Source organism: Mandrillus leucophaeus, unplaced genomic scaffold (genome assembly GCF_000951045.1).
Source record: "Mandrillus leucophaeus isolate KB7577 unplaced genomic scaffold, Mleu.le_1.0 Scaffold76, whole genome shotgun sequence".
Taxonomy (NCBI): domain Eukaryota; kingdom Metazoa; phylum Chordata; class Mammalia; order Primates; family Cercopithecidae; genus Mandrillus; species Mandrillus leucophaeus.
In genome coordinates, this window is record NW_012108252.1 from 5942308 (window position 1) to 5964516 (window position 22209).

Here is a 22209-nt window from a genome sequence, read left to right on the forward strand (position 1 = left end):
AGATGGAAAGGATATGTCTAATAAAAATTTTTAAAATTCCTCTACCTTCTGTGGAGAGATGGGCAACGTTAATTACTGTTTGATCCTATCCGGGTCCCTTTCTCTGACTCCTCCCCACCCATCTGTTCCCCAGAGCCAGTTGCATCACGTTGCAGGTTATTTGGACACTTCCCCTTTGACTTTCACAAGACTCAAGGCAGGCTTTGCAACTGCAAGAGGCTTGATTAAAGTTTTTGGAGGAACCAAATAAAAATCAAGCAAGTAGCTTGAATTTATATGCACTTGAATTCAAGAACAAGAGCCTATAAAAACAATGTTAATTTTTTTCCTTATCTATACTGGCCTCCTCCTCAACTTGTTCTAATAGTGCGATATCAGAAAAATACAAATTTACTTTCATTTTCTTGTAGCTGATTTAGAAGCTATGCTTACAGATCTGATTCTTTGAGCATTGGTGGCATAAATAATGCAAGAGTGCTATTCTTCTGTGTTAGGGGTTGACAAGCTTTTTTTGTGAAGGGTCAGATAATACCAGTTTTAAGCTTTGCAGGCCATTTGGTCTCTGTTGCAACTACTCAAACTTGCTGTTGTAACGCTAAAGCAGCTAGTGACAATTCATAAACAAATGGGCATGGCTGTGTTCCAGTGAAAGCTTATTTACAAAAACAAGTGGAGGGTCGGATTTGTCCCTTGGAATGTTCACCAACTCTTATTCTGTGCCATCAACTGAAGTTGTTGAGGCTTCATGCAACTGCCTAAGAGCCAGGTACTCAGTACAATGTGACTTTCTATGGAAGGGCAAAAGTGTGTGCATCTAATGTCGTAGGAATTCACCTCAAGCCACACCTTGAACAGGGAAACTGATTTTGGACTCTGGCCAGAGGAGATGTCATTTTTCCCGTTACTGGAAGTGTGAGGCGAAACTTTATTCTCAGGGATAAACATGGTTTGGGGGCCATTTCCTTCAGTGGCTCATATACTTGTTCTCATGTTTCCACGGGAAAATCTGCTCAAAGGCTCAGTATTGAGAAAATATGCCTGTTTCCTATATCCCTTCACTTACTTCTCCCCATGTTTAGAGGTGAGCTTATCTGTTAAGCTGACACAAAGGAATGAACTTGTGCCTATCCTCTCTCCTTTTGGGGATGCTCTGCTCAAGGGACAGGTATGCTGTCTTCCCACTGTCTTTCGGCACAACACATGGGAAGTGGGCCCTAAACCTGCCCAGATAGATCTGGAAGGCCATCATACTCTATCCTCACTTTTGGGATTTGACAGTTGTGCAAAGCAACAATACCTCTTCTACCTGCACAGGTAAGTTTCTGCTTTGTAGGCCCAGATTCTCCCACAGGTGGGCCAACTTAAAATCTAGGCTTTAAGAGAATAGTAGGAAGTCTGTTGACATAGATCCCAGTCACATTCTTCAGTGAGCTCAGTGTAGAGGCATCGTGACTACTTATAATAAAGGTGTTATTGTGATTAGCCACATGACTCCTTGGAAGAAAAGAGTTAATGCAGCAGGTCTGGTTGTTTTCTTCTTGTGTGTCTCCAAGAGGACTATGTTTGACCCTTCACCACCCCCCACCCCAGAAATTTGGCACTGCAAGTGTTCTTTGTGTCAGTGATTGATGACTTTGTTATATATTCCTGGAGGGATGGACCATGCCATGCTGGCATGTCAACTTGCTTTGCATACACATCAATATTGGTGATATGCCCCTGGTTTTATTGTTGGGGTTCTGAGTTTCTATTGCCATGTCCTGTTGTGTAGCAGTGGTTGCACAAGATATGTGTATGTGACAACTACTCCCCTATTTCCACAAAGAGCTCAAAGTGGTGTCCCTAAGTAGGGCCATACCACATAGGTACCTGAAGTTCATTGCTAGAGAGAGGGCATTCCTATGTGTCTGACAAGGAAAGACATCAGAAGCCTCTGCTGGACCTATCTGGACTCCATCAATGCATATATATATTTTTTCCTTTTTTCTGCTGCTCTTACTCTGTATTCTTTGCTGTACTAAACCTTAGCTATGAATATAACTTGTGGTTGGGTCTTGTAAGTCCTTCTGGTGAATGACCAAACAAATCACTCCTATATTTCAGCAACTTAAAATTCAGAGGAGAAGAACAGGGTAGGGACTGGGGTAAAAAATTTAAGGGGTAGCTGCCAAAAACTCAGTAATCAAGATAAATGTTATTTTAATAAGTATTATATGAAAGTATTAAAACCCAATGCAAAACATCCATGATGAACAAAATATCAAAATCTTAAATATCAAAAATTTAAATAATGGTAAGATTTAATCATACACTTGTCATATCCTGACTTGCTTGCTGCACCCTAATCCCTGTCCAGGGGAAGAGACACACATGAGACTTTCAAATTATCAAATTGTCAAAGCAGAGAGCAGCATGTTTAGCAATGGTGCTAAAGGTTGCTAGATGTTTCTAAGTAGTCACTACACTTTGCCCACTTTTGTTCCATCTCACTTAGTTCTTGCCTCCCTCCAGTCAATCTCTACCAGTGCATCAGCTGTTTATGGAGCTGATAGGAACCCCTTTTAGGGATCTGCACCCTTCAGAGTCCTGTACGTGAGACGTTTCTTTTTTTTCTCATGCAGAACATCTCTGTGTGTAACACAGTCCTTGACAGGTTAAATATCATTGGGTAGGCAACTCCTGAATGCTAAGATGACTTAGCTTAAATGGATGTCGTAGTTATTCAAAGAGCCTTAGAGGTCTCTCATGAACTTTATTTCTAAATTTCTATTTATTTATACATTTTCAAAGAGATGGGTGTGCACAGCTAGATCCTGGGACTCTAATGATAGCTACATCTTCTAGTATTTACCAAATCCAGTGCTAGGCACTTTAGATACAATATCACAAATTTTCCCAACAGTCATTTAAAGATAGGTGGTGTCCCCATTTCACAGAGAAGGAAACTAAGCAGGTGGTTATGATACATTGTCACTAATTAGAGGCAGACCTGGGGCTCAATCTGCAGTTGTCTGACTCTATAGATGCCAAAAACTTGCTGAAGATGCTCTTTTGGGACATGGATCAAACACTGTGTTTTATGAAGTTGAACAGAGAGAATTTGGGAACGTGATTCTCCAGGCACCAACGCCTTCCTCAAAAGTATCATTTCACCTTAATGTCCCTACTTGGCCCTTGAAGACACGGAGTGTGTGACCCTTGCTTCCAGTTCTTTGCTATACTAAATCTTAGCCATAAATATAACTTGTGGTTGGGTCTTGTAAGTCCTTCTGGTGAATCACCAAACAAATCACTCCTATATTTCAACAACTTAAAATTCAGAGGAGAAGAACAGGGTAGGGACTGGGGTAAAAAATTTACTAGCATACCATGGTATCACCTGCTTGAGACTCTTTTAATTCCTGTACCTACTTTAAGGAGCGTGCTGTTGAAATGACTTTCATAATCTCAGCAAGAGCCCTGCAGTTCATAAACATAAGGGCACAAGCTTCCTCCCACTTTATGTGATAGCTCAGTGTAGCAGATGGGTTTTTCTGAATTATTCATTTGTGACTAATTTGTTTAGTAGCATCTATGTATCATATCCCATCTCTCTTACGAGTGAACCTAAGTGCTTTGGGAAACTATTTTATTCTATAATCAAAGAATGAAAGATAGAGTCAACTTTTGATGGCTGGCTTATATTTAAGCAGTTGCCCCAAACTTGCTAATTCTTGGTTTCTCTTTCCCTACTCCACAGACATACACCAGCCATAAGTGATATGGTTTGACTGTGCCCCCATCCAAATCTCATCTTGAATTGTAGCTCCCGTAATTCCCATGTGTCATGCGAGGGACCCGGTGGGAGGTAATTGAATCATGCGGGCGGGTCTTTCCTGCGCTATTCTCGTGATAGTGAATAAGTCTTATGAGAGTCCGATGGTTTTATAAAGGGGAGTTCCCCTGCACACACCCTCTTGCCTGCCATCATATAAGACATCCCTTTGCTTCTCCTTTGCCTTCCACCATGATTGTGAGGCCTCCCTGGCCATGTGGAACTGTGAATCAATTAAACCTCTTTCCTTTATAAATTACCTAGTCTCAGGTATGTCTTTATTAGCAGCATGAGAACAGATTAATACAATGGGTCTACAACCAAAGTTATTCACTTTGAGGACCCATTGATAGGCTTCAGAGGGTCACTGAATATCCTAGTATTAGCTGCACATTTTAGTTTATGTGCCTATGTTCTTTTGTCTGGGTGGAGACAGTTCATAGCCTTTATTAGATTTTAAGAGGGTCTATAAATCCAATTTATGAACAACTTACAAGATAATACAGTTTATTCTGGTTACAAAAACCAGACAAAGTTTTGGGTTCCTCATCTGGAAGAAACCACAAGAATGATCTTATTCACCACAATTAATCTTCCTGAAACATGGTGTGATGTCCTAGATAAAAACACTAAGGAGTACAGCAGGAAGGAACAAGCTCCCCTTATTTATTACGTGGAATTTGCTTAGGCTCTTCTTTGCCCTAGAACTATGACATAACTTCAGCCACTGCTTATATTGCATCCCTGCCAGATGTTCAATCTCTGCATGAAAACTTCAGCAACCAGGGAATGCCCATAATCTGCCATGGTCCTAGGTCATTGTATATAGCTTCAATTGTTTTAGTTTTTTCAAGTTCTATTTTATTGATGTTTTATATACTTTGAAAATAATTGAAATGAGCTAGAATCAAGGGCAAGAAAAAATAATGAAACCATTCAAGGATGTTGCAGTGTGGGGGTGGCTGATAGGGAGTGCCAGGAAACTGCTGGTAAGGGAGATTACTGTGTTTGAGCAGAGGAGGCAATCCTGAGATTCTTGGCAGCAATGGCAAAAAGAGAAGCCCAAGGGATTGCCTAATTTTTCTGATCCAACGAAGAGAAGAGAGCCATGTTTTCAAGGGAGGTGAGTATTCTCCTAACTCTTGTGTTCTGGGAGAAATTATCGTAAAGCTTTTTATACAATGTACATTTAAAAGGGTATAATGGACAAGTGGCTTTTTGCCAGATGTTTTACCAGAAATGTTAGACATTTCTTGTAAGAAGCCTTGGTAGGAACTGTACTCTAGGTTTTATTTTTTAAAATAATAAAATACACACAGTATTTAACTGCTTCAATAAGTCAGTTTTCAGTTGTGCTGTCCCACATAAAAGAGAGGAGCACATTTATGGAGGTGCTCCTCAAAAAAGTGCATTTGATTTTTCTTGACCCATCAGGAAAACAGTGGATGTTCAGGGACACCTTCCTAGTCAGTTCTACGAAAAATAAAATAAAATAAAAATGTATAGGAACATGTCTTTTTGGCTGGCTATCCAAACCTGCCTCCTCTGGTTCTAGTGACTTTCCTTGCAGGTCACTGTGAGGTAGGAGCAGGGGAGAGTTTCAGAGGTGTCATGGCATAACTGCAGCTCTGGAGGCAATGCAGAAGTGCTGCTCAGATACCAAATCCTGCAGGGTGAGTCACAAGAGGTAAACAATTTGTAATACTCTCTCTTTAGGATCTCCTCCTTGTTTTTGTGTCTTTTGCATAGAAAATTGATATTCTTTGTCAAATGGAGTCAGTATTACAGATTTTTCTGGAGGTTTTCTAATGATATCTAAATTGATCCAGGTATGAGTCTGTCAAAGATATGATTACAATGTACACAACGTTTAGAAGTAGACTCGTTTGTATAATGTGACATAAATGGTCCAAGTTTTTTTTTTTTTTTAAACTTCATAACCAGGATGATAAGTTACTAATATTCAATGAGAAATTGAATCCTCAACAAAACTTCTTTAGATATGAGTATCCACATTATAATAAGAGGCTTGTTGGGTGACCCTGGAATTAGAATATGAAAGTGTAAATCATCTTAATGACAGTGCCAGCCATTCAGTTCAATTTGTTTTCTAATAGCTGCCTGGCAGAAAATTCAGATTTGAGATCTTTAGTGATCCCTGCAATGCAGGATCTATCAATTCAAAAGAGATATGTATCCATTAGAGACCAGTTAAGATATAATGTTTTATAAGTATCCTCTCTCCCCAGCTTATTGAGGGCACTTCCATCTCCATACAGAATTGAGACCAAGCAGGGCCATGCCCTTCCTCAAAAGCATAGCTTGGATTGGTTCAAGAGCTTAGACACATAATCAGTTGAGAACTCAGAGTCTCGTGTCATCATAGAATGGAGTAAAAACTATTGAGTGGCGGCAGCCACTAAACAATATCAGTAGCAGAAGGAATAAAACCAGAAAATTATACTGAACTGGAGAGAAACTTGCCCTGAATCAGATTGGTACCAGGACAGAATCAGGAGGTGAGGCTGAGCTGGCAGTGGGATACAGGGAAAAAACAGAAGCATTAATTCATTAATTCATTCACTCATTCATCACACACATGATGAGTATTTTCTATCCACTTGGGATTCTTCTAGACACTGAGCTTTCAAATCAGACATGACCTCCTTCAGGTGCTTGGACTAGTATGAGAAATATACATCAAGATCTGAGTTAAACAGAGAACAGCTTGGAGCAGTAGATTGGGTCAAAATTATGGAGAAACTTGAATGCCAGCCTTAAATACAATGGTTTAGCCTAGATTATATAGACAATGGAGGGGGAGGGCATCACATGTTAAAAAAAGGGATGCTATACAGGAAGCTGTGCACAAATCTGGAGATGAAAACAGAGCTATGGTGCTAAGTTGAGGGTAAGGAGAGGGCATTGCAATTGTCTCAGTAAAAAAGTAGTTATAGCTGGAACTAGAAGTAGGAATGACATTGCTAAAGGATAGAGGTAGAATGGGAAATGGATTGAACCAAAAAGATAGATATCCAAAATGGATATATTTGACTGTTAACAGGAGGCAAGCCAGAGGAGAGCATAGGGAGGGATGAGAGATAAAGTCAAAAGAGAAGAAAGTTTCCAGAATATAGAAGCTCATTAGTTAATGGTACTTCTGTGTAACAAAGGAATCAAGAATTGAGAAATGGCTATTTAAATTAGGTGCAGGGAGATCCTTGGTGACTTTAGGAGGACAGATAGATAGATGAGGGAATGAGTGGAAAATGAGAATTAGAAACTGTAAATATATTCTACTCTTTTGACAATTACACCATGAAATGAAGGAGAGTAGCCTAGGAGAACACCAGATATATTCATCAGAATTTTTTTGGTTGCAAGTGACAGAGAAACCAACCCAGAGTTTATATAGCGGAAGAATCTATGGGGTAGTGTAGGCTTCAGGCATGGATAGATTCAGGGTGCAGTCAATGCTATTAGTACCTCTTGGCTTGACTCTGTTTTCTTCTGTATGGTAGATTCATTTTCAGGTTTTATATGGTGACAAGCTGTGTGCTTTGGACTCGTATCTTCCCAAATTCAAATCCAGTGATATCAAAAGAGAAGGTTATTTACCTAGCTGCTTAAGCAAAGTCCTGAAATTAGCTCTGGTTTGACTTGGATTGGCTTGACTGGAGTCAAGGGTCCATTTCTGATGGGGATGGAGTTCACTGGTTGGTGAAGGCCTGGAGATGGAGGCCTAAGAAAGCACATGGGATAAGAATACTAAAGGGAGTGGTTCCTGGGAGGAAAATCAGAGTACTATTAATAGAGAATGGATGCTGGGTGCCAAAAAGAGGTGTCTAAACTCCAAGTTTTAAAGAGAGTAGCTGACGGATAGAGGCCTGAAGCAGAAGGTAGGGAACGCAATCAAGCTGCATGGATGAAACTGATTTTGAAAGGAAGAAGCATTCTCATTTCTGAGATGGGAGTGAAGGAGAATATAATAAAAGATGGTATGTAGACAATTGGACATCTAAGTCAGGTAAGTTGAGGGAGCATATGTTAAATAACTTTAGTTGTCAAGTAAAAATCCAATTGAGGGAATGTGTAGTGTTATTTAAAAAAATAATTTAAATATATTGTACTAGCTATATTACAGAAAATACTTAGACATTGAAAATAAAATTCTGCAGCTAGCATATCCAATGTTTTCATTCTTTACACTGCAGACATAATCTTTACAAAGCTTAAGCATGAATTTTCCTTTAAATTATTCTTTATAACTTTGTTTTACTTGCATCCTATTTCATGGAGTAGATGTATCAGAATTCACTTAATCTTTTTACTTAAAGACATTGAGATTGCTTTCATTTTTTAAAATTAGATATAGTGCTACAAATATCATTATATACTTAGCTGTTTTTTTTTCCTTGAGGTATTTCTGTAGCAAAAGTTCCCAGGAATGGGGTAATTGTGTAAAATGGAATAAACGTTTTGTGTCTCCTACATATGTTTGCAAAATCACCTTTCAAAAAGTATGGAAAATTGCCAATGGCCCTGGCCATATAAGAAAGTTCTAGTTTCCACCAGGCGCGGTGGCACATGCCTGTAATCCCAGCACTTTGGGAGGCCAAGGTGGGTGGATCACTTGAGGCCAGGAGTTTGAGACCAGCCTGGCCAACATGGTACAAAAATTAGCTGGACGTGGTGATTCTTGCCTGTAATCCCAGCTACTCGGGAGGCTGAAGTAGGAAAATAACCTGAACCCAGGAGGTGGAGGTTGCAGTGAGCTGAGATCGCGAGATAATGCCACTGTTCTCCAGCCTGGGTGACCTTGCAAGACTCTGTCCCCCACCAACCCTGCCAAAAAAAGAACAAAGTGCTAGTTTCATAACTTGCTGAGTATTTTAGACATTTTATTCCATTAATATTTTTAAGATAACTAACATAACACAGTAAGCATTTAATGCCAGGGTGGGTCTAAACACCTGTCATGTTAATTCATTTAATTATCACACCAACCCTATGAGGGGAAAATTTATTATGATCCATGTATAAATAGGGAAACTAAGATATAAACAGATTAAATACACTATTCATGGCCCTACAGCTAGGAAGTGCTAGAAGCAGTATGTGAACCATGGGAACCTGAATCCCGAGCCTGTGTGCTCAATCACTGGGCAATATTGCTTTGTGATAGCTTTTGGTTAGCATTTTCTCAAATGTTGTTTACAACTTGTATACATTTGTGTGAGAATTTCAGAATGTCTTTCTCTGAAAGAGTCTTTCTTGATAGTTTTGCCCCAGTGTAGAGATAGCAGTGGGAAAATACTTATGGACTTGGATACCTCAGATGGTCTGAATGGGGAGATTTATTAATAAGTCATACATGTTTTAACCCTTTGTAAAGTTGTATGTAAAGTTGTTGTATGTAAAGTACAACATACTTATATGCAAATAATTATATTGCTAAGTATTAAAAATAAATGTAGTTATTTCATCCACCTAGGATAGCCAGGCTTTTTTGAGGGGTTCTGATGGTTCTATAATCTAACTCAACCCTGCTGGTTACCATGGAAACATACCTTCTGGCTTTTCTTGAACATCTGAAATGTGGGTATTGTTTTGATGTGACAAGTTTCAGCGAGCTCCTGGGAAAGCAAAGAAATGGCATGAAGTTACAGTATTTCTGTCCTCTCCCTGTACCAAGCATGTTATTTGGTAACTTCTCAGGAGGCATGTCTAAAATTCCAAGGACACCTGACACTTTACAGACTCTACTGCTGTGAACTTTCTAACATTCCTCCAGGAATGTCACAATGATTGACATGAAATGATTGATAGAAAATGGTTGTTACAGCATTCCTGGGCTTTTTCATCCCATAGAACCGGAAGGTGGGTAAGAGATGGAGGCCACAACAGAATAGATGCTTAATAACAAAATGAGGTGCGTTTTAAGGACCTTGTGAAAGAGTACAGAGGGGCCCCAGTGGAACTCAATATCAGAAGAGCTTATTGCAAAAATAGAAAAGAGTAAACAAATCTTTATAACTCTACTTGAAATGTGGAATGCATCCTGATCTAGCATTTTAAGTAAGGCTTATACATGTCTTTCTTTTAAGTCCTTCACTGCCCATCTTTGTGAAAGATTTGGAGCCAAAATATGGTAAAATATGCCAGAATCCCAGTTGTTTTAATCTATTCCAAACTACTTTCAAATGTTAGTTTTTGTTTTTCTTGTTTAGGAGTCAAAAGAAAATTAGTCACCCACAGGATCAACAGAACTGGACATCTCTCTCTAATATACCAATCATTTTATTGGCATTAAATCTCTTGCCCTGGTACTCACAGCACGTGCGCGCACACACACACACACGCACACACACCTGAACACACACTGTATTATAATTTTTCATGACCGCACAATGATAACAACTGATACATAAATTACCATTAGACAATTATGCATTTTGTTTTACCTTAAAAGACAATGAGCTCTAATCAAAAAGCCAGACAATAATACAACTTGGCAAGGATGTGGAAAAATCAGAGCTCCCATACATTGCTGATGAGAATGTAAAATGGTGCAACTGCTTTAGAAAACAGTTTGTCAGTTCCTCAGAAAGTTAAACACAGAGTTACCATATTACCACAAAATTCCAATCCTGGATATAAACCCAAGGGAAATGGAAATTTTGTTTACACAAAAATTTGTACACTAATGTTTATACCATTTTTTTTGGGGGGGATGGAGTTTTGCTCTTGTTGCTCTGGCTGGAGTGCAATGGCACGATCTGGGCTCACTGCAACCTCTGCCTCCCGGGTTCAAGCGATTCTCCTGCCTCAGCCTCCCAAGTAGCTGGGATTACAGGCATGCATCATCACGACCGGCCAATTTTTGTATTTTTAATAGAGATGGGGGTTCGCCACATTGGCCAGGCTGGTCTTGAACTCCTGGCCTCAAGCGATCCACCAATCTGGGCCTCCCAAAGTGCTGAAATTACAGATGTGAGCCACTGTGCCTGGCCAAAGTACTGATACATTCAATAACATGAATGCACCTTGAAAATGTATGCAGTGAAAGCAGCCAGTGATTAAAGACCACATATTCTATGATTCCCTTCATAGGAAATGTTCAGAATAGCAAATCTGTTTTGCTTACTGTGGATTTATGGTTGCCTAGGATTTGGGAGTGGGGGATGGAGGGAATTTGGTGTAACTACTAAAGGGTACAGCGTTTCTTCTTGGAGTGATGAAAGTGTTCTAAAATTGATTGTAGTGATGATTGCACAACTCTGTGAATATAGAAAAGGTAAAGAGATAGTCATCCTAGCTGCGTATTCTGAATTTATAGGTTATGGTTCATCCTAAAGGGCAATTAAACACTCACACTTTAATGAAGCTTGAAGGAAATGGAGAAAGGGAACTTCTATTATGCTCTGGGCACCATGTCATTTATTTAATGTATTTTATATCATTTTATCTTCGGTTAAGTATTATTATCCTGTTTTACAAATGAAGAAACTGAAGTTTATGCAGGTTGAACTACAGTGGGTCACAAAATCATTAAAGGGCAGAATGGTAGATACCACTTTTTTCATTCTAAAGCTCAAATGCATTCTAACATGTGGATAGGCCATCTGTTGGTATCTTTCATCATTATAAATTAACATGTTAAAAATAATAATTTTGTAGAGACATTGTGTGTATTAATAAGATACACTTTGAGGTCATAGGGTTGATTATTTTTTGGGGGGATGGGATGAGGAAGGATGTCTCCAGATACAAGAAGAAGGGATTTCTGGGAATTTCTTTTGATGCTTCAAACAAACAAACAAACAAACAAACAAAACACAAAAAGCATAAGATATAGCAAGAGAAAAACAAAATATATTAAGATGTGTGTAAGGCACTGAGTTAGGTTTTAGAAATTGATTAACAAGGCCAGATGTGGTGGTTCACACCTGTAATCCCAGCACTTTGGGAGGCTGAGGTGGGCGGATCACCTGAGGTTGGGAGTTCAAGACCAGCCTGACCAACATGGGGAAACCCCATCTCTACTAAAAATACAAAATTAGCTGGGTGTGGTGGCACATGCCTGTAATCCCAGCTACCCGGGAGGCTGAGGCAGGAGAATTGCTTGAACCCAGTAGGCAGAGGTTATGGTGAGCCAAGATCGAGCCATCACACTCCAGCCTGGGCAACAAGAGTGAAACTCCGTCCCCCAACACCCCACCCCCCAAAAAAAGAAATTGATGAACAATCCATCACAGGGATGAAAACCATCTTTCACCTCGAGCTCAACTTTACCAGATTTCTATTGTCTCCCTAGAGCAACTCTGCTGAGGAGGATTCTGCGGCAGAGCCCAGAGCAAGTGGTGAAGAAAGCTGGGATTGATTAGTGAGGCCTGCCACAGCATAAGAGGGGAGAGGGGTATCAGGAGAGCTCACCGTTTTTTGCTAATTTTTTTTTTCTTTTAAGTAATACAAAACATGCAAGTGTAATGAGGAAGTTTACTGTAGCTTATCAGAAAAAATGTGAAATTCTACTTGATTTTAAATTGATCATGTATTAATAATTACTGAGACAGTGCTATTCATTACAATGCGTTTGGATTTTGAGTATGTGCATGGAAGATTTAAGATTCTTACCGGAGAATTGTTCACATCCACATTAGCAAAAAATACATTTTGGTATTTCACAGACATTGCCTTCAAAATAAAAAATAAATATTTCCCATTAGTTTGATGTTAATATTAAAATATACACTGGAAGTGTCTTTTCAGTAGAAATGAAGAAATGAATAAAAAGGCTGTTAAAGAGGACTAAGCATCATTCTGACATTTCACTACAGCCTAGAGCCTGAAGCATCAAGTCAAATACCAGATGATGCCAAGGTCAGACGATGTAAGGACCAGTGGCAGAAGCAGAGTCAAAGAACCAAACTGAAGATTAGAGTTTCAAGGTTGGCAAAGAAATAACAGAATGTGTGTGGTCGGTCCAGACTTACCTTGTGGGGTGCCGGAAGGGATAGTAGAGTGGCTTTCTCCTGGGAGAGCTGTCGGGGGAGTCTGTCTTCAGTGATCTTTGAGATATAGCTCTCTGAGCCAAACTCTACTTTCTCTTGCCTGGCATTTTGAGAGGTGCTGGTGCTACTGGTGGTAGAAGGCTGTTCTGCTTGAAGTGATGTCAACATTTTAATGCTGACCGTTGGCCTAATTTCCTTTCACCCCTGTTGCCATCTCTCTGTGCTCTACTATGTATGGAAACTAGATTTTCCAGGTTCTATTGCTGGCTGACTTCCAATTAAGTTTTTCCAGTGGGAAGTATTTGCAGGAAATGGAAGGGGAGGAGGGAAGAAGTAACTCCCTTCTGCTTCTGTTTTGTTCTGGAATCGTCTTTGGCAGTGGTGGCGACCATGATGCTGGTAGTGGGTCTAGGGGAAGAGGAAGTGGCAGCAGCCACAGCTGCAGCAGTGACAACAGTGGCCCATAAATGTCAGCTCCTGGGTGTCTTTTCAGACAGCTGTGTTCATACCTTAAGGACACTTGATGGCATCTTGAATTGTTTGCTTAAAATCATAGCTCATGCATTTCTAGTCACTTATTTCTGTTGATCTAACTCTAAAATGTGTTTCCTGAATTTGATCTTTCCTTTTTCTCTAAAAGCCACGGCTCTAGTTTTGGAAAAACCTATCATTACTGACATTCACCCTGGGTTTCCTGCTTTTAGACTTTCCAACCTATTCTTGTGCAACCTCCAAAAATATTTTCTAAATGCCGCATTTGATTGTGGCAAAATCCTCCTTAAAATTGTCCTATTTGACTCTCCACAGCAGTTTGTTGAGTTATAACACAAGATCCTACTTGATCTGGCCTCAGCTTCCTTTTTCATGCTCGTGTTTTGCCACTTCCATTGCACACTATATGTAAGCCTCACAGACTACATATTGCCTTCCCCCAATCACACCATACAATTTCTCAATAAAATTATAGCCTCTCCTTTTCCAGAAATGTTCTTTTCAGGGATTTATGCCTAGTGGTCCTCTTAGTCCAGGATCAGCAAACTATGCCCTGTGGACCAAATCTAGCCCTCCACCTGTTCTTTTAAATAAAGTTTTATTGGAACTGGTTGCCCATCTGTTTTTGTGTTGTCATTGGATTTTGCACTACAGCAGCAAAGTTGAATAGTTGTGACAGAGATCATATGGCCTGCAAAGCTGAAAATATTTTCCATCTTGTCCTTTACAGGAAAAGTTTGTTGACCCCTGCCCTTGCATGATTTAAATCACTTCTTAAAACCCACATTTTCTTATGAGTCACTGGTTTTTTTCTTGCTGTAATACATCCATTAGCAATTTCTTCAGAGAGATTCTGTGGCTAGTAAACTTTTAGTTTTTGTGTGTCTGAAAATGTCTTGAACTCTTTCCCTCTCTTGAATAATGGTTTTGCTAACTAACTTCCATTTTACCATCCTGGAAAACCTGGAAGGGAAAAGTGGTGAAGATTTCTTTGCCTCCCTTGCAGCTAGAGTTCTGGATGCAAATTTCATTTTACCAGTTAGATGCATGCCAGTGAAATTTGAAAGGCAGAATGAGACAGAAGCTATTTTCTTCTTATTTTTTTGGTGGAAAGCAAGGTTGTGGGTACTGGTTATGCTAGAGGCAAGCAGTGGTAGCAGCCAGACTCAGGGTTCAGAAATCAACTTCTTAGATGTCCAGAGGCCATGGTGGCTGTAGTAGCTGCCTAATCCTGCTTCTGACTCTCTGACCACTGCTCTGTTGGTGGCTTTTTAACTCCCAATCATGGCCTCCCATTTCCCGTGACTTCTGATGATGGCAAAGTTAGAATCTCCACAGGTGGGTCTGTGGTGTTCTGAAGACTGGTTCGTGGAGTTTCTGTCCCAAACGCATTCACTCAGTCTCTGATGATTTTATGAGCATTAATTCCTTATATTAAAATCTTTTTCTAATTTGGTTCTAATGTGGTTTATGTTTCTTGCTTTGATCTCTAACTGATACAGTCATCTAACCTTTTTGATACCAGGTACTAGTTTTATGGAAGACTTTTTTTCCCCCACAGACTGGGGTTGGAGGGATGGTTTCAGGATGAAACTGTTCCACCTCAGATCATCAGGTATTCGATTCTCATAAGGAGTGTGCAACCTAGATCCCTCGCATGTGCAGTTCACAATAGAGTTTGTACTCCTATGAAAACGTAAAGCTGCTGCTAATATAATAGGAGGTGGAGCTCAGGAGGTAATGCTTACTCGCTGGCTGCTCACCTCCTGCTGTGTGGCCAGTTCTGAATAGGCCACGGACGTGTGGAGCGGTACTGGTCCATGGCTTGGGGGCTGGGGATCCTTAATCTAGGGTAAGTAAAGCCTTCCTCCAACCCCCTCATATAATATGAGTTAAAAGAAAATTACACATATGATACAGGAATGTCTTCTCTTGCAAAAGTTCAAACATTACAAGAAAAATAAAGCAAAATATGAAACTCTCCCATTCACAATCTTCCAACAATTTCCACTCCTTTTCACAGAAAAAAAACTTGTTTGATATGCATCTTTCTGCTTCTCATTTGTTTGCATATATAAATTATATATGTATATGTGTATATACATATGGTTATATACTCACAAATATACTTATATGTACATATATGTGTCTGTTTTACGTAAATGGGGCCATACTCTATACACTTCTTATACTGTGCTCTTTTTACTTAATAATATGTTGTCCTGGAGATGACTACATATTTACATGGATCTACTTAATCCTTTTAAACACCTGAAATATTTCACAGAGTGGAGCACCAAAATTTAAAAACTGTATTTGCATTAGCCTGGATTCCTGCAGAAAACGGATGGCACAATCAAATTAGGATAATTGGAGTTTTGTTTTGTTTTGTTTTGTTTTTAACAAAGGGACTAACTATATCTATTAAGTTAGAATGGGCATAGGAGGGGCTGCAGAGCCTGGATGTAGCAAAAGCCAAGCTGTTATGGCCTGAAGATATGAGGGAGGCAGAGGTTACCAAGACATAGATTTCATTTTATTTCGTGACAATGCCTCTTATTGGTTATTGGAATTGCATCAGCTTTGACTCTGTGGCCTGTGAGTATGTAGTACATTTATATTCCTGAGACTGAACGCTAGCTATCCTGTGGCAAAGTCAAGGAGGTCCTCTTTCCTAAGTCTTCAGTGTCAGCATGGTAGGGCCAGTCAGAAACTAAAATGTTCCCTCAGGATATTCTTTATTTTTTATTTTTAAATATAGACAGGGTTTCACTATGTTGGCCAGGGTGGTCTGAAACTCCCGGCCCCAAGCAATCCTCCCTCTTTGTCCTCCCAAAGTGCTAGGATTACAGGCATCAGCCACCATGGCTGGCCTCCCTTCTGGATATTCTAAGAATTTTAGGCAGAGAAGGGATGTTGTGGTGTTATGTAACCAGTTTCTCTATTGGAATATAAGTTCATTTTAAATTAAATATCAAAGATTGTGACTGTGGTTAAAATTAACTCAGGCCGTGACTGAGGCTCAGGTGGATTAAAAGAAGTTGAAATGTTAGAAACCTTGCTGAAAATAAACCAGAGCATTTTCAGCTGTGTAGAATATTCTTTATATTTGAAGGAATAAACTTCACAAAATTGACCATAAAAACATGTAAAGTTGTATACAATAAGGAAAAATGAAAAAAGTGCCCTGAGATTCTTTCTGCAATATGTTATACCAAAAATAAATAAATAAAATGTTAAAAGACTGTTAAGTAGGATGTTACAGAAATTAACCAGATAAAATATGGTATAGATAGTAAAAGATTCATTTGGAGACCATAAAAACATGAACCAATATGTATGTGGAAAAAAGACTTGAATATAATTATACGAGTACAACTCAGTAGAATATTTTACAAAGTAAATCAAGGACAAGAAAGGAACATGCAAGGCGTATTATTTGCCTCATTGCAACAACACGTGTGGACTTGGAGGACATCATGCTAAGTGAAACGAGTGAGTCACCATAGAATAAATACTGCATGATTCAATGTTTATGAAGTATGTAAAATATAGTCAACTTACAGAAGCAGAAAATATAATGGTGGATGCCAGGGAACAGGGAAGGAGTGAAAGAGTTGTTTAATGGGTATAAAGATACAATTGCACAGGACGATAAGTTCTAAAGATCTGATATAACCAGGGATCCTCAGTCCCAGGGCTGGTCTATGGCCTGTTAGGAACCAGGTTACACAGCAGGAGGTGAGTGGTGGGTGAGTGATCATTACTGCCTGAGCTCTGCCTCCTGTCGGATCAGCGTGGAATTAGATCCTCATAGGAGCAAGAACCGTATTGTGAACCGCACATGTGAGGGAGCGAGGTTGCACTACTTATGAGAATCTAATACCTGATGATCTGAGGTGGAACAGTTTCTTCCTGAAACCATCCCCGCACCTCTACCCTAACCCGTAGTCCATGCAAATTGTCTTCCACAAAACTGGTCCCTGGTGTCAAAAAGTTGGGGCCCACTGTAATATACAACATAGTGCTTATAGTTAACATGAGGGTGTTGCACACTTAAAAATTTAGTGTAGATTTCATGTTAAGTGTTCTTATCACACATACACGCACACACACAAAAGCAAATGTACACAAGATTTCATTTGGAGGTGATGGATTTTGATTGTGGTAATAATATCATGGGTGTATACATATGTCCCGACATCAGTTGTATACATTAAATAAACAGATTTTGTTTATTTAACAATTATACCTCAATAAAGATATTTAACAATTATACATCAATAAAGCTGTAGGATAAATAACATAAAGACATATGGTTTGTTCTGATAATAAGGTTGAAGAACTGGGAGAAATTTATTCTTTTATGTTATATTTAAAAACAAATATTGTATTTATCTGTATTCTAATCCAGTGTTTGAAAGTTCTGAACTCTTGAAACTTTGGTAAAATGTCATTGCTATAATATGAAGAATCCATTAATTTGTACAACTGGACTCCTTTGCACATCTTGGGATGTTCCTTGCAGAATTACCCGTGGACAAGTAGTATTAATTTTCTGGTGTGTACACTCATTATCTAATTGGATCTCAGTAGATTATCTTCAAGTTAATCAGGGTGCTTCAAAAAACTATGTCTCCATAGTGGCTCATAAGTGCCAAACTTTTAAGAATTACTGGGAAAAATATTCTGGAACTTTAAATTTCTTCTAAAACTATGAGATAGGTACTGGTTGTACTTACATGGAAAACAGGTACCATCCTTTTGCAAGGACCACACCATTTTGAAGAAAATTCAACGACTGCGAGTTTGTGTCCGGCAGCTGTCAGAAATGTTTTAAATTCATTCTGAAACCAGAAAATAAATGAGGAAATGTCTCATGACATTTTGTAGAGAATAAGATGACAGGTTAGTTTTGCTTTTGTTTTGGTTTTTTTAGAGCCAGGGTATCACTATGTTGCCCAGGCTGGTCTCAAACTCCTGGGTCCAAGTGATCCTCCTGCCTCAGCTTCCCAAAGTGCTGGGATTACAGGTGTGAGCCACCATATCTGGCCATGTTAGTTCTTAAAAACCTTAACCATGTATCCCATGCCATTGTTCTCTAGCTGACCCCACCTTCTCTAAATGTCCCTCATGTCAAATATATTTCTCTTTGTAAGTACATATAAATCATGGAAGTCTATGCACCAAAAAGGTTGGTAATGGAAGTTGATAACGGTGGTTACCTCTGAGGAGAAACAGGTTGGCCAGGGAAGGATGGGGGCTGGAGGGTAGGGGTGAATTGCTGTTCAGGGTGGATATCTATAGTACTAGATTTTTATTAAACAAGGGCCTAAACATGCATGACTAATGAACTTTCAAAGGAGACGAACTAATCTCACACCTTGATTCAGTTCTTGTTTTTTGGGGGGAAGTGATCAGTATTACAGCTACGGCTAAAACTATACATTTAAGGATTTGACATGCTTCTTGCTGAATGTCAAGTGAATTTCCCATCAACTGTTTGTATCATCTAAGTAAATCAAGGTTTCCCTTCCTGGGACTCAGATGACTGCATCTATATTTGCTTGCTTTATGAGAAGTGACTGGTCCTACACTAGTTATTTCATGCATGATTGATCTCCCCAAGTCCTTACAGGACTTAATCTTGATTCATTCCTGTACCTCCCATGATCCCTAACTGACACATAAGTGCGTATAGAGTACTCATCGAGTAAATGCTCATGGAGTGTTTTCCTTAATTTAATTTAATTTAATTTTTTGGAGACAGGGTCTGGCTCTTCGTCCAGGCTAGGGTGTTGTGGTGCGATCTCAGCTTACTGCAGCCTCTGCCTCCTGGACTCAAGCCATCCTCCCACCTCAGTCTCCCAAAGTGCTGGGATTATAGGTGTGAGCCACCTTGCCCAGCCTGAATGTCTTCTTGATGAATGAATGATTTGCCAGTATATAGTACTCTGTTAAAGATTTTTTCTTTTCTCACTGGAATTGCAACAATTGTAACTAATTTACTCTGTGCCCTATATTCTCTACCATAATCTTTACAACAACACTATGATGTGTATACTATTATTATCTCCATTTTACAAATGAGAAAACTGAAGTTCACTAACTTTATCTGATCAATTAGCTGGTGAGTGGTGTAGTTGGCATTGCTATCCTAGGCAGCCTGACCCCAGTTCCTATTTCCTTAACCACTACAGAAAATCCACTCCTGAGTTCATCATAGAATTAGAACTTATTCTCCCTTTCATTGGCCCTAATTGCACTGTGTGCTTATTCCCGGACCAAACATTGAGAGGAGGGGGATGGGATTGTTAATTGGATTAAGCCAAGCAAGGCCTATTCCCACTATGGATGGGTTTAATCCATACAAATGACATGTGATACGGTTTGGCTGTGTCCCCATCCAAATCTCACCTTAAACTGTAGCTCCCATAATCCCCACATTGCATGGGAGGGACCTGGTGGGAGGTAATTGAATCATGGGGCAGGTTTTTCCCATGCTGTTCTTGTGACAGTGAGTAAGTCTCAAAAGATCTGACAGTTTTATAAAGGGCAGTTTCCCCTGCACACACTGTCTTGCCTGCCACCATGTAAGACATGCCTTTGCTCCCCCTTTGCCTTTGCCATGACTGTGAGGCCTTCCCAGCCATGTGGAACTGTGAGTTCATTAGATCTCTTTTTCTTTATAAATTACCAAGTCTTGGGCATTTCTTCATAGCAGTATGCAAATAGACTAATACAACATACCTGCTCTATGATAGCCTGGACAATTACGTGGCTACTTTGTTTAGTTTCAATCAGGTAGAAGTGATGACTCAAAGAAGATGCACTCTCTTTCTTTATCAATATTCCTCTAGGATGGAGTAACTAACTTTTCAGAGCCATGTCAAGCCTTTATTTCTCACTTGCTTCTGAGGTTATAAGGTAGATGCCATCCTTACAAGCTCCCAGCACTCTTCACTTTCCAGTAGTTGTTGTTTGGGTGTGAGCTGGCCTAGTTGGACCCATGAACTTAACTTGACTAAATTATCTGAAGGAAATACTCTCACAGTATAGGTATTTATTTAACATATACCTATTGAGGCCTATACTATGCCAGGTACTGCACAAACTGCTAGGATACCACTGTGGCAAACAAAAGAAAACAAACAAAAACTATACATTCTGTCTCCATGGAGTTTACATTTTAGAATGGGAAGCTTACTGTAAGGTCAATAGGTAATATTTGTAGTATATTAGTGATAATTGCTAATGAAGAAAACAAAAAGAAAATGAAGTAGGAAGGAAGAATGGGGGTTGGATTACAACTGTAGTCCGGATGGCCAAGGTCAACCTCAAAGAGAAGGTGGCATCTGAATAAAGATAAGATGGAGAGCAGGGCCTCCGAAAAGGTCCCTGGAGAGGAAAGGAAAGGTCTTCTGAGGGAATAAGGCTCTGGGCTATTCTGTGACATTCCCAGAACATTAAAAAAATAAGTGCCCAAAGCATTAGCAAATGTGTGATGTTTCAAAATATGTTCTTATATCAAGGTTATAGGGCAGTGCTCTCTTAATCTGGTCAGTGTCATTTTTGTGATCCGTATAGCAACCTTTGGGGAAAATGTCAGAAGTCTAAATCTGCGGGTGCGGGTGGACATGAGGCTCAGGCCCTAAACCCTCTCCCCTCCTCCAGCTCTTGACTTCCTGTAATGAGGGCAGGCATCAGAAGGTCTGGGTTCTAATGCCCACACCACCTCTTAAATGAAGTAGCCCTGAACCTCTCTTTTAGAGGCAATTTTCTCCTTTATAAATCAAGAATTATCTCTGTCCTGTACATGAATTTAGATTTGTTGTTACAGCAACATTGGGCAATGAGTAGAAGGTGGCACTACAAAGTACCTACCTAAGGGATTCTTGATACTATTGGTCACAATTTTCCCACTCCAGTCCACATCTGGGGTTTCTATTCTCTTTCCTAGGATAAGAGAAAAGGTGTGGGATCCCTTACTTCCATGGAATTTTCCAGGCACAACTGAGGTAGGATCCATGGGATCAGATACAGGATGGGATATACTAAGAGCTGGTCTAGAATTCATCTGAAGTCAAGCAGGAAATAAGAGTCCAGGAGGAAGAAAGCCCTTCTTTATCAATTTGCCCCTTGGCTGCTTTTCTAGATAGTGCCATCCCTCAAGGAACAAGATACAGAGCAAGAATTTAAAACTCTCCCCTTGCTACAATGCAATGATGGAATACTGGATAGAGAGAATACATTCTTAAAGTTTTTCAAATCTGTTCGCAAGATGGCCACATTTGAAATATTCAGTGAAGCCAAATAAATACCTACCATGTCGTTAATAATCTGCACCATGATCACACCAGGGAAGTGCTGATGAAAATCCCCTCTTGGTTTAGTTGGATCACTGTAGCTGTCTCCTATTTATTACAGTATCCTGCCCGGAATACATGGGTAACTTCTCTATGACATCATTAAACATGTCATCTCAGAACCCGGAACTTTGACAGACTTTGGATCTTATTTCACTTTTATGCCATGACTAGTTCACTTGTGGACAGCCAAGAATCAGAAAACTGAGGGCCTTATATGCAGAATCAGTAATGTGTTTGTCTTATTTTCATCTTTTATAACCTATTTCTACATATTCTTCTCCCATCTCCAATCCTTCCATCCCATCACCAAATGAGAAGTAAGCAGAGTAATATTAAATAGATGAGATTTTCACTTAAGAATTTGAAGACACGATTGTGCTGTTGAGAAAAATACTAAAGTCTTAACCCTATAATAATGAGTTTCCTGTAAGTTTGATTTAATGAGTCATAAATTCCCATTCACTTTGTTATTTTGCTCTAATTATTTAGAGAGTAAAGAAATGACACTTTTATGCACTAG

At 39.5% G+C, this 22209-nt stretch overlaps 1 protein-coding gene across 6 annotated transcripts in view; it reads right to left on the minus strand.

Moving 5' to 3' along the window:
* TXNDC8 (thioredoxin domain containing 8 (spermatozoa)) overlaps positions 1-21760 on the minus strand; it is a 36145-nt gene extending 14385 nt beyond the window's left edge. The window contains exons 1-4 of one of the 6 annotated variants that reach the window (XM_011966391.1): positions 21646-21760; positions 18063-18167; positions 12452-12511; positions 9385-9450 (exon numbers count right to left, since the gene is read on the minus strand). In XM_011966391.1, the coding sequence (XP_011821781.1) occupies positions 9385-9450; positions 12452-12511; positions 18063-18167; positions 21646-21669 (255 nt within the window). In that variant the 5' untranslated portion in view covers positions 21670-21760. Of the gene's footprint in view, positions 1-6028; positions 7557-9384; positions 9451-12451; positions 12512-18062; positions 18168-21645 lie in introns of those variants that run through there. The other 5 variants (XM_011966386.1, XM_011966388.1, XM_011966389.1 and 2 more) reach the window with 5 other exon arrangements.
* Between the last annotated feature and the right edge of the window lie 449 nt (positions 21761-22209).